The sequence below is a fragment of the Thunnus maccoyii genome, chromosome 14 (genome assembly GCF_910596095.1).
Source record: "Thunnus maccoyii chromosome 14, fThuMac1.1, whole genome shotgun sequence".
Lineage (NCBI taxonomy): Eukaryota > Metazoa > Chordata > Actinopteri > Scombriformes > Scombridae > Thunnus > Thunnus maccoyii.
Genome location: NC_056546.1, coordinates 9625043 through 9638571, shown reverse-complemented (window position 1 = coordinate 9638571; position 13529 = coordinate 9625043). Strand labels below are relative to the sequence as shown.

Genomic DNA, 13529 nt, shown 5'->3' with positions numbered 1-13529 from the left:
TAAATGGTTAAACGTATAACACTGCTTTCATATTTTTTAATGAATGAATAAATTCATTAATTTCTAAACATCTAAGACCAGACAGCTTCACATTAAGCTTTTTCAGGCACTTACCCAGCAAGTCAAACACACACAAATCCTTTCAATACCATCCATGTTTATTATTACAGATATTAAACATCATAATAATTAGATGTAACCAGGCTGATAGACTATAAAGCTGATAATGTTCGGGCAGTAGTGGACAATATAAGAGACTCTGTTCTTTGCAGCATTATTAACAACATTAACATTGACAGTTCACAACACTTGTGAACTGTCACATCTAATTAACTGCACTTTTCTCAATTTTCACCCTCCTGGAGGTTTTAATTTGGTGCATAGTTCTGTGACTATATTTGAAAAAGGTTAAGGTTAAAAAAATAAAAAAAAACCCACATAAATCACCATAAAGGCCTCAGACGCAGGTAGTGTCTGATGGTGACACAGCAGCTCATGACATGGGTGTTTCACTATTTCAGGGCTGTATTCATCTCCCAGGTGTTAAAGAGAAACTGTCTTTTTACCATCTGTTTATTTAGGAGTTCAGAGGCTGAAAATTATGTCTGTCAAGCAGCTGCAGAATTACAGCCACAGTTGATGAAGAGTCTTTCTATTTCCATCAGTGAGACAAGCAGGCAGGCCTCAGGGTGGGTAATTCTGTCCTTAACGATCAATCTTTCAATAAATTAACCATCCACTTTACTTAATTCTATCTTGTACCTTGTGATTTATAGTCTAAAATTAGACTTTTACTATATCTGGTTTCATACCACATCAATTGATTGTTTGGACCCTTCTCTCAAAACGTTTTACATGGTGGGACTCAGGTTTAATTCTTTGTTGGCTCTCTCTTACAACATTTCACATCAGAATGATTAAAGTCTGGTTCTTTGTGGTTTTGTTTAGTCGTTTTCTAGAAACAGTGGTGAACTTTCATGCTACAAAGCAACCCGTCACTGTTTTATTTACAGATGACTCATATATACGGTAAAGGCAACACAGCATACAAGGAATATTAAAAAAATACTAACTGTACTCTTCTCTCGCTTCGCTTTTTTTTGTCTATAACCAGATCCTGGCAGCTCAAAAGGCACACCACCACAGTGGACACCAAACATGGAAGTGGTATACCACAAGGCGCAGTTTTAATCACGTGTGTGAATAACGAAACCATTGTTAGACTTTGTTGTGCCTACTGGATGACTGTGTTGGGCGAAACTGAAAGAAATGTAAACCTCTTACTGCTTGATAATGTCAAGGCTAGCTGAGGTATTAAATCAGAAAACAACACAACATAAACACGGGATGCTAATTTATAATTCTTGAAAACGTGTGTCTCCTGCCTGTTATTATCCGAGTGTTCTTCTCGGTTCGTCCACATTCATTGTAACACAATGTCAACAGGACACTTTGATAAGCTGCAGGTCACTCCAGTGCAGTTCAATCATGTCCATATACCCACAACAGTAAGGTAAACACTGGTAGACACTGGTTCAGTTTGTGATGACATCTTCTTTGCAGGACTGTTTTGTGGCAATGACGTTAAATCCAGTTTGTTGGCAAAACCAGAAACAATTAGCCTGTTGTGTTGTCGTGTCACAAATCTGTGTTGGTTGTGTGATTGTTGTTTGATCGCATGGAGATACTCTGTTTCTCACTCAGTGTCTTGACAACAGTTGCAGCAGGAGACTGGAGCACCTTCCGTGAAAGTCTCATTCTGCCGTCTGTTGGGTCCCGTCCAAAGAATTTGACCTGTTAGCAGAAGCCCAGTCAGAGACATGTAGCCCAGAATATAAACACAAGAAACAACTGTTGTAATTCAAGAGGCTACTTTTAACAACACAGTCTGTAGTTACATACCTGGATCTGCTGTCCGACCTCTAAACCCAAAGCACTTGGATGTTTGATCTAAAAGAGGAAAATACAGAGCGATGACTTTTATGTGTCATTCTCATGTTTCACTCATAGAAATATGGACACACAGGTGAACAACACGCAGAGGCAAATTTACTAACCCGTTTGTGGTCCAGCTGTGAGTTGTGCAGCAGGACAGCGCTCATATTGGGATAGAGTTTCACCATGACACCGATGTCCCTGAAACAGAAGAGGAAAAAGGCTTTAGGAGCATTCTGAACACTGAAGGTTTGATTTAACCGTAGTTTGATTTCCTTTTCTATTAAGAACATGCATACATATTTCCCAAATAGCATTTTTTTAACTGAGTGCTCATGACTGGCATGAATTATTGTTTTACCATGAAGAACACAATACATTCATTTACCTTATTTCAGTGATGGTGGCGGTGTAGATGGCACCAAATTCTAGCTGCTGTTCTTGCTGCAAGAGATACACATGCATCTTCATTTACAGTACATACACAGACAAAAGGTCTCTTTCAGCACGGAGATCTGGTGTGGTTAGCACCATTCATGATTTATTGTTTTGGGTTTAAAAGTATGACTTTTTTTTAACATGCATCTTTTGAAAAGCTCCTACATATGGTGGAGACACTCACATCATCTTTGCAGATCTCACTGATGAACTCTTGGGCTTCGCTCATGGCTCCTGGCGTTGGTGCAAACACAGAGAAAGTCTCCTCGTCCACCTGACTTATTGTCACACCTTTGAAAGAAAAACAAAACATTCAGAAGTTTGTAATTCTGCCAAAACATTTGTATTGTGTAACAGAAAAAAATGTGCTGCTTTTTTTTTTTAGCACCACGTCTCAACAACAAAGATGTCACGTTCCTTTTAGATTTCATCAGATTACATGAATGTTACCTGTTTGAGCTTGTAGCCTGCGAAGGTTATAGCCTCCTGGACCGACGAAGCGTGCTCGTCTGGAGACAGGGACCCGCACGTTCTCTGAAGACAGAATAAAATTCACACATGTTAGAACAGCAGTCCAAATTGTTCCAAGCATGTCCCTCCTTTTAAATGTAAACTAATATTCAAACTTACCAACAACAGGTCCATTATCCTTCCTTGTCTCTCTTGGTTTTGCAATACATTTGTTCATGATGCCCAAGATTTCCCTCTTTGCCACTGAAAAATAATAATATTGAAACAAAAGCCATCAAACCACTAAAAAAAATACAGTCACTTTATTCTTTAATATAAAATGTTGAGTTTCGCTGCTGTCTGGGATTACCTGTGGCCTGTTGAATAGCCTCCATGACCACCTTCAGAGGCAAACCTGGAATCTTCACGTCAGCCTGGAGGTTAAATAAAGGTCATGTGAAGGCGCGTCACGGAGCATTAAGAGCAAAGCAGTGATATTGTTGAGCTACCGTATGGGCAAGATGCAAAGTTAGCACCTGTTAGAGCCCTCTTTGTCCCATCATACAGTCTTCTAAGCAAAACAGTGTCTTTTTCATCCATAAGGGCCCTGTTTGGCTGAGTCTTACAATAGTTCAACACCATGTGGCACAGACTTATAATAAATAATGAACTTAATATCTTACCAGGAAGCAAATCTTAAATTAAAGCTCTAAATCTGACCTGGTCTCCTCCTTAAGGTTTCACACAGCACCAAATTCTAAACATTGAAAACAAGCCAGGTGAAAAACTTTCACATAAATGTCTTTAACCTTCCTCCCCATTGCTTTGGGGTGTTCATCAGAGTACCTGTAAAGCAGTGATGCCTTTGTTTGTTCCTGCCAATTTGAAGTCCATGTCTCCGAGGTAATCCTCAATTCCCTGTTTAAAAAAACAGAATCAAGTTCTTATTCAACATCCCCAGTTAGACCATTATCTCATTCTCAGGATTTGTATGGCTTAACTAGACTTATTCTTCCAGCTGACATTGGTGAATGGTTCATCACACTCATAGCTTGTATGTACCAGAATATCAGTAAGTAATCTGTAGTCTTGGATCTCAGTAGGTTTCTCTGGGGTGGGTTTAGAGATGAGGCCAACAGCGACACCTGCCACAGCAGAAGAGATGGGCACACCTGGGAGACACAGATTTACACATATCAGCCACATATTTTCACACAATTGCTCTTTACTAAATTAATAGAAACACTGAAGAAAAACTCAATCTAGTGATCCTATCTATACATCTTTTAATAGCGATGTCTAATTGCTTTGAGAGGCACAATAAAAAACAGAGGAAAAAGAAGGGAAAAAGGCCTGTATGGTAGAACAATTAAATATTCTTTGCATTGTTGAGTTGTATTTTGGTTTGTTGAGTATTTGAAAAATGGATAGTTTGATCATTGAAATACACTAATACCAATACTGGAAAAAAATAGCATTTACACACCAGAAAGTGCATCCAAACCTTTGACCGGTGCTGTATGAAAGTACTCATAAAATTGTTTTAAAATTGCAACTATAGAACTTTGATAACATGTCTTAACATTTGAATATTGATTTTTCCCAGATAGAATTTACTGCTTAGGTTATCTGAAAATTAAATTATAGCTGCAGCATTTAAGTTGAGTAAAAATAAAGAGCTAATTCATGCATCCCCACTCAGATACCTGCATCCATTAGAGCAAGGCTTCCTCCACAAGCTGAGGCCATTGATGAGGATCCTGAAAAAAGAGATAAAGAGGTAGAAATAGGACAAATCAGATTTTGTAACTCTATGATCCTGTCTGAGAGATCCTGCCAGACAGTCATCATATCAGATTTCCTGTGGTGATTATGTTGTTGTTGTTGTTACACTGTCTCCGCTCTCACCATTTGACTCCAACACCTCAGAAGTGACCCTAATAGTGAAAGGAAAGTCTTTAGGAATGATTGGTCTCAGAGCCTTCTCAGCCAGGGCCCCTATGAACACACACATACACGCAAACATGAACAAACAAATATACATACACAGAGTAAGATTGTTGCTGGAAATGTGTGGTTACAAGTAGATGTAGATGTAAATATTTATACCAACCATGTCCAAGCTCTCTCCTGTTTATACCTCCCATCTTTCCAATCTCGTTGGTTGCATATGGAGGGAACTGAAATTAAATACAAGGTTGATTAAGGTTCAGTTTAAAAACTAAAGGATAAAGAATCATATATCGAATCATCTACGTAGCTTTAAGAATAAAAACAGAATTTTACTCACTTCATAATGAAGCATGAAGTTTTTGTCTTTGATGCCACTGTAGAAAGGAAATAGGACAATAAACTGAGTACCACTGCATTCAGATATGACAGGAACGTATCAGAAGGTTGATTTCATATACTTTGATTTGAGAAGAAAGGGCTGACTATCTGAACTGTATGTACTGAATGCGTGATTCTGCATGTGAGAATTAGATTGATTTTACCTCAAAGCTGTGGTGATGATGTCTGTCTTGACACTGGACTCCAGGGAATCAAACGTGACGCTGCACAGCACCTAAAAGGAAAACTAAGAGGATGAGGAGCGAGCTTTCTCTGTTCAAAGACTACAGCTGCTTTTTTCACTGTAAAAATCTCATTTCTTGATTCCATAAACATTTATTGGAGTTAAGACAGAACATAAAACTTATGTGGTCTCCCTCCTCCTGTTATGTTATGTTGAATCTTTCATTCTTTTATTTTTTTGCACACACACCTGTGTTTGTCCTCTCTGGAACAGAGCTGAGCCATGGAGCGGTTTAAAGAGGTCCACGCTGCAAGAAATGTTCCTTAAAGCAGTCAACTCCCTCCCATCGCACCTACACACACACAGAAAAGAAAACATAGATTTACATTAAAATATGTTTGTTGTAATTACAAGATCACATCATGTGTCATGAGAACGTACATCCACTAACTTACCTCCTGTACTCATTCAGCACTAAATTGCGGAAAATTTCTTTGCTCACATTGTTGAAGGATTCAATCACTTCAAAAGGTTCAGCTTGAGGAAATTTTTCTGCACAAGAAAGAAAGAATTCGACGGACAAGGGTGCAAATTAATAAGTACAAAGTCAAAAATTGAAATGTAATAAATATAAATAAATACATGTGTGAAAGATTGTCATACAATTGTGAAGGAAGTTGCAGCAATATTGAAACAAATGTTCTAAAATGATTTTCATGCAACATAAACACTGATGGACGGATGATCTACCTTTTAGATCCTCTTCGGTTTCTAGTCGAACTTTGTTGATAGCTTCATCTCTAGAAATCTATGACAAGATTATTATAGTTACTGTCACTGATCAAGAGATAAGATCATTTTCAGAAATACATACACATTCCCATAATACAGAAGAGACACATTCATGATTCTTCCTGTTTTGAAGGACCTTAATCCACAATGCATTCACAAAAAAAGATGTGAATGCGGTGGTTTCAGAATTACCACATGAAGTGTCAAGAGAGAGTTAACACACAGAGATAACTGTATCACAACATAATATAACATTTGGGGAATAGACAGACTTTACCTTATCATGGGTGTAATCTGTGAAAACAGCATAGATCCTGTCTGAAGCCAATCTGCATGAACAAAGGCAAAAACAAGCCATTATTAACTTTTCATTAAATTTTGAAAAGTCAAGCTCACATATTGAGGTAAACTGCTGTATAGAAAGTATTCCAACAATGAAATCCATTACTGCTGTTATTTAACTTACACACAATTTTATTTAGGAAAAAAATCCTGAAAATTATTTTGTTTCAATCTGGAGATTGTATTTAAATACAGTCCTAGTGTTATATTCATGTTTTACCACCACATATACAATTCCTACTAACATAGCTAAAATACTGCTTTAACATTCTTCCTCCTCGCCTGCCACCTTCATCACTATCAAACTATAGAAAACAGTCTAATTATTGTTCTTACTTCCGAACATGTTCCACCATGTCAGCTGGGGCTGAGAAGACTTTGACCGGGGTGCGCTTGGTTACTTTCTGCTCCCGCACCAGCTGCTGGATGGCGTGTATGATCTGCTGGGTGTGTTTGACTCCGACCTTAACCGCATGGCAGAAGTCCTGCTGCAGCACGTTCTCAGCCGACGCCTCAATCATCACTGACAGAAAGAGAGTCACATGAGAGACGGGTGTTGTACGACGCTCACATCAGACAGACGGAGGAGAGGTTAATTAATAAGGTGTGACGCTGAGTTGAAAATTGCAGATGCTGTGCAGTGTGGTGATGACATTTACACCTAATTAATTCACAGTGCTCCAGTACGTAGCTGATCATCTGGTTAATTCATGTTTTCATCAAAGTAAAGTTAATAAACTGGCATGTCAAAATTTAATAAAATATCCCTTTTAATCAGTGTAAATTTTAATAAAACCTGTAAAAAGCTCCTGGATAATGAACAGTAAAATTAACTGTTAAATTCACATGAATGTACTGAATGGGACATATGTAACAGCAATAATAATAACTAATATTGTTTGATAGCATTAAATTCTAAGTTTTCATATATTTTTAAAGGAGACATCGCTATTATATTGCCATCTTCTGTAATAATTTGTGTAATGTTTAATGATGCATTTGTTTTTGTTGCAATTTTAACCAATTTAGATTTGTTGAAACAATTCATTAAGTTTGATATGTCACTACTATATATACAGAAAATCCAAGCCACTTGGTTGAGAACCTAAAATGTACAACTGAACTATTAGCAGCTATAGTTTTTAGCATAATGACATATGTACATGCAGTAAGAACTAATGTATGGCTAAATGACTGTTCAGGTTGTTGCTGCTCTTACAGTTTTTTTTTCCAGTAAATAAACAGCTGTGGATCTTTTACAGTGTTTACAGTGGAAACTTACCCACTTGACTGCTGGGGGCTCCAGCCACAATCAAGTTGAGACTGCTGGAAGTCATCTCCGCCCGAGTGGGGTTGATCAGCAACTCTCCATCTACCATGCCCACACGAACAGCGCCTAAAAAAAACACACACACACGTACACCCAAGCTAGATTTAAACAAGTATAAAATAATATCCCAGGTATTACAAGAGAAATCAAAGTATCTGAATAGAAATTCTGAATTAAAATGTGTGTTCCTCACCAATAGGTCCGTTCCAGGGGATGTCAGACAGGGCCAGAGCAGCAGAGGCTTTGTGGAAAGAAAATATTGGTTTTAGCTACCAAGTAACTAAAAAACTATGATGCTGTTTGCAGAAAAATGTTGGTGGCTGTGATTTAACTCACCTGCATTGATAGCCAGCACATCTGGATCATTGACACCATCAACAGCTAGCAGGTTACAAAGGATCTTCAGGAGACATGCACACAGACAAACATGAACACACACAAAAAAAAATGTTGGAGACAAATACATCACTATAATCTTTGTTCAAAAATCAAAACCACATAATGGTGAAACGATGTAAAAAACTGAACTGACCTGAGTGTCATAAAAGTAACCAGCAGGGAAAAGAGGTCTAATTGACCTGTCTGAGCAACAGAAACAGGAGGGACTGTTATACAACATCAGTACACAGACCTGCTACATCAAAGGCCAATGTTGGGCCAAATATGTTATAACTCACCTATGAGTCTGCTAGTGAGAATCTCATTATCAGTGGTGCCCAGCTCTCGCCTCAAATAGTTAGTGGGGATTCGACCAGCAGCTGCTGCTTTCTGCCTGTAGTCCACCTGTCAATCAGAGTGTACATATATTGCCCAAACAGCCCAAAAACAAGTTTCTATAAAACCTTTTTGCACTAAGTTCATCTTACTTATAATAACATCTTTTTGCTCTCTAGCCCCGGTAGACTGAGTTACAAATGCTTGATGGTGTCAGACTGGATAACACCAACTATCTTATACCAAAACCATTTTACATCACAAAAACACACGACTAGAGGACAACTCTTCTGAATGAGCTGAACATTACTTGGATAACGTACCACCAGAGGCATGAACTGAGACGGAGAAGGTTTGGTTTTGCTAACAGCAGTCACCATCACAGACGTCTCCCCCAGCTTCAGACAGAGAAACAAATAGAACAGGTAAACAAAAACAAAAAGCAAACAAACAAAGCTCACATGGCATCATGTGTGTGTTCCTAATTATTTGCTCCCCTAATGTATGTTAATGGGGTGGACAAAATATTAGGAACATTTTTCAATATAATGCACTGCAGTACACCACCTCCATGAGCTCAACAATAAACATAAAATAGAACGACAACGTCAACAAAAACTGAACATGTATAAGCTTCATAAAAGCAGAAAGAATTTATGGCAGAGCTGTTGCATTAGATCACACAGATGTTCCTAATAAATACAGTGAGTGTATATACAGAGTACACAATAATAACACTAGTAAAATTACTACATGAAGAACCAGAATGACAATATTAGAGAAATATAGTGCGGACATACAGTACTGTGCAAAAGCTTTAGGCACTTTCCGTGATTAGATTCTTATAAATAACTAGTATGTAAATGTAGATAGTAATAAATATCTATCTATCTCCAGCAACAAGAAGAACAAGGAGTACTGCAACAGATGGTATGCACCCCACAGAGTTCTGATCTCAACATCGTGGAGTCAGTCTGGGATTACGTGAAGAGACTGAAGCAGCTGAGACGCCTAAATCCATAGAAGAACTGTGTGCTGCTGTTTTAAAGGCAAAGCCTGCTCACGCCAAATATTGATTTGATTTCTTCTAGTTAGTGCACTGTGTATGACGTTAATTGATAATTAAAACTATTGATGGTATTACTTTTGGAGGCATCCTCCTATTTCTTAGTACCAAAACTTTTGCACAGTACTGTATATTACAAATGTGGATCAGAAAGGATTCCAGGTGCTGCCGTGCACCTGTTTGGTGTAACAGTTGACTTTTCTGTACCTGAACTACAGCAGATCCATCAGCAAATCTGGCAAACCTCCCAGAAGTGATCTCAAGTTTCCTACAAAAACAAGGTCACAACATAAGAAACTGTCTGAGATATTAAACAGTAAGTGGTGGAAAGTGACTAAGTACATTTACTCAAATAATGTACTTAAGTACAAATCTGAGGTACTTGTATTTTACTGGATTATTTCAGAGGGAAATATTGTACTTTCTATTCCACTACATTTATTTGACAGCTTTAGTTACTTTTCAGATGAAGATTTGACACAATGGATAATATAACAAGCTTTTAAAATACACATTTTAATAATATTACAATAACACATTATTAAAGATGAAACCAGTGGTTTCCAACCTTTTTGGCTTTTGATGTCTTACAAAAAGCAGTGTGTAGTCAAGGTCACATTTCAGATGTCTATGAGTTGTTAACAGCTCCACCAAATAGTGATTTTTCCCTCTAAACTTCTCACATGGTTTCATTTCAATAAATGTTCAAATGATCCAGTATTTCACCAAAAATCAAAGATTAGAGAGAAAGTCCAAAAACTGACAACAGATTTCTGTATCAGAACTTTATTTTTTCTTCTTTCCTCTCCCATTAATCATCTTACGATCCTTTCAGATTTATCTAGTGACCCTTTGGAGGGGCCCGACCCCTACGTTGGGAACCACTGGACTAAACTAGCTAATTGTATATAAAGTAGTTCAAACTTGCTCCACTTCCAGCAGCTACAACACTAACATGCTGCTTACACACTGATGCTTCAGTATTAATAATCTAATTATGCCGTATATAGTAATATATCAGTCAGAGGGACAAAATGAGTAATTTTACTACTGACAACAGTAATTACAGTAACGTTGTTAGTAAAAACACTTGTTAGTAGTTACTCTTTGACAACAGACAGGTAACTAACCTCACCCTGCCTGTTTCATTAACAGTATTAATAGTATTATAAGACGATGCTAATTAACTACATTGAAAAATGGAGGCTGGCAAAGTCAACTTACTTCTCCCCGATATCTACTCCCACTCTTCGAGGATTTGCATGGCTGCTGTAGACACTCTGGTGACACAGACGGATGTGAAGCCGAGCAAACGGCGACCCCAGTCTGAGCAGATACCTCATCTCCGAGAGATATACCGGGGTAGACTATACTATGGTATAGCGTATACTATGGTATAGCGTATACTATGGTATAGCATACTATGGTATAGCAATACTGTGGTATAGCTGGAGCCTAATTGTGCGCATGGGGGCTTCCATGACAGTTCGTTACGTATACGGAATGACGTTGTTGAAGCAGCGTCCTCTGATTGGTCCGACCGACGTTTGTGTGTAACAACAAAAGTGTCCGTAACATCGGCTGCAAACAGATCCCTTCGCAACAGATCCCTTCTTTCTTGGCTGCGTAAAAAACACACCTGTGGCCATTGTTTCCTTTTTTTTTTAAATTTATTGTGGGATTGCTGAAAGAAGACAATGACAATTAAAATAGATAAGAGGAATAAAACATGAATACAATAAAATAAATGACTTAATAAAATAAATAATAGTAATAAAATATTCTAATCAAAAGCCAAGCAAAAAACTTAGGTTTTAAGTTTGAAGACATCACCTCTTTCAGCTGCTCTCAGATACTCAGGTAGACTGTTCCAACAGCTCGGAGCATAAAACCTTAAAGGTTTTTGTCATGCGCAAGGAAAAGACATACATGCTGATTGTTGATTTTAGAAAAAAGGAGGCAAAGACACACACCCCCGTCTACATCAGTAGAGCTGAGGTGGAGCAGGTGAACAGTTTTAGGTTCCTGGGTATCAGCATCACAGAGAACCTGTCATGGACATCACACATCTCTACTCTAGTAAATAAAGCTCAGAAATGACTGTAATTCTTAAGGAAACTTAAGAAGGCAAAATTCCCATCTCAAGTTCTTGTTAACCTTAACAGAGGAGTAATAGAGAGCATCCTAACTGCAAACATCACAAATTGGCATGGGATGTGCATGGCCTAAGACAAGAAGGCTCTGCAGTGGGTGATTAAAACCGCCCAGAACATCATTGGTACCCATCTACTGAGCATGAGTGATATCCGTGACGTGAGGAGCCTGCATAGAGCCCAAAGGATACTAAAAGACAATATCCACCCCAGCCACAGCCTGTTCACCCTCCTGCCATCTAGCCAGAGATACAGAAGTAACTGCTGTCATACCACCAGACTACAGAGCAGCTTCTTTCCTCAGACTGTGAGACTCCTCAAGTACTACAACATAAAAAATAGTTTTGTTTTTGTGACTTGCTGTTTATTGGTCCATTAGTGTGGTTTCTGTTTTTGTGATTGGCGTTGGGGGGCTACAGACTACATTTCGTTGTGCAATCTTGTGTTGTAAGATGATAATAAAAAAGATCTTGAATCTTGAATAATGCTATTGTAACAATTACGTCCTAGGCTGTGCACACACATGCAAGGAAATTACAGCTTTTTTTTTCTTTTTTTTTTTCAACAACTAAGCCAAAGTAAACCAGACAAATTCTGTCCAAGACACAGAGCTACTTAAAGCTGAGGTAGGCGGTTTTCTGGAAAAGAAACACACAAAAAAAAAGCCAGAATTTGAAAATACCGCCCTCCTCCTGTGCCTCTCCCCCCCTCCTCTCTGTCCTAAACCCCTCCCACCAGATGGGCATGAGCATACGCACGTACTTCATACACATATGCAATACAGCAGCGTTTACTACTGCACTCACTCACACAGACACACACACAAACACACACACACACACACAACGTCTTCTCAAGGTGCGACAACCTTCAGTAAACAGTAAACTCACCTGTTTGAAGCCCACCACAAGTTCGAGAGATATTGTGTCTCTTTCATTGTCCACCTCTAAAACCTCCTCAGTCACCGGATCGTCCTTGACCCGTAGCTCCAAACCGAAACCCAGAGTGATGAGCAGCACCAGGGCACAGAGACAGCTCAGTAACAAAAATCTATCACTAATTTTCACTTCTGAGAGCAGAGATCACTTCCATTGAAAGTCTCTCGCTCTCGCTCATCGTCGATAAGATAATGTGCTGTTCAGTTTCCCCCGCACTACAGACAATAGTCCGATGATCTCACATTGCTTTTCATTCTGCTTTATGTTGATAATCTCGTCTTTTTTTCTCTCCTTCTGCAATTCATGCAGTCTCGTCACTTCCTATCCATCAGTATCCAGTATCCTGCTCGCCTGGCCTCAAAACTTTCCGTGTTGTCTGCCTATCCTTGTGGAAGACTCCGGTCACAGGCAGGGTGCACTAACCGAGAGGTTTCAACTTTATCTTACAGTCTTACCCATTTACATAACGACCATTACTACCCAATGGGAAATTTAATGTTTGTATATGGTGTATAATTGCGACAAAGACCACACCATTTGCCTCATTTACACTTTGACGTATTTCGAATATATGTAATTTGTTTGTTTAGCCGAAATCTTTATCTGTAGCATTGCTAGCTCATACTATCCCGAGTTTGTTTGTGTTTAGCATTATGTTTTGTTATAGTTACATCACATTACATTCCGTTAACTGCTTAAATCAAGAAAGTTAGGTATTGTTCAGTTTAGTTATTTTTTTTAATTTAGTCTACAGTCTCTGGAGTTAAACATTAGTTATCTTTGGTCGGTTACCATACTCACCAAGCTTCCTGAAAAGTCAAAGTGGGTAGCAAGCAAACACTTCCTGCTTGTGTCC

The 13529-nt window shown here is 38.5% G+C and overlaps 1 protein-coding gene across 1 annotated transcript; it reads right to left on the bottom strand.

Moving 5' to 3' along the window:
- Window positions 1–428: 428 nt before the first annotated feature.
- Window positions 429–11308, bottom strand: LOC121912153 (polyribonucleotide nucleotidyltransferase 1, mitochondrial). The gene is made up of 28 exons (XM_042434247.1): window positions 10807–11308; window positions 9790–9850; window positions 8840–8914; window positions 8480–8585; window positions 8335–8384; window positions 8139–8202; window positions 7996–8043; window positions 7755–7868; window positions 6809–6995; window positions 6408–6459; window positions 6089–6146; window positions 5794–5890; window positions 5588–5690; window positions 5319–5389; window positions 5114–5150; window positions 4937–5003; window positions 4732–4821; window positions 4530–4583; window positions 3886–3995; window positions 3670–3741; window positions 3194–3257; window positions 3004–3087; window positions 2824–2907; window positions 2558–2664; window positions 2324–2379; window positions 2058–2136; window positions 1903–1950; window positions 429–1794 (listed from the first exon to the last, which is right to left on the bottom strand). Exons 1-28 carry the CDS (start codon window positions 10923–10925, stop codon window positions 1639–1641), a joined length of 2313 nt encoding a protein of 770 aa, XP_042290181.1. The 5' UTR covers window positions 10926–11308; the 3' UTR covers window positions 429–1638.
- Between the last annotated feature and the right edge of the window lie 2221 nt (window positions 11309–13529).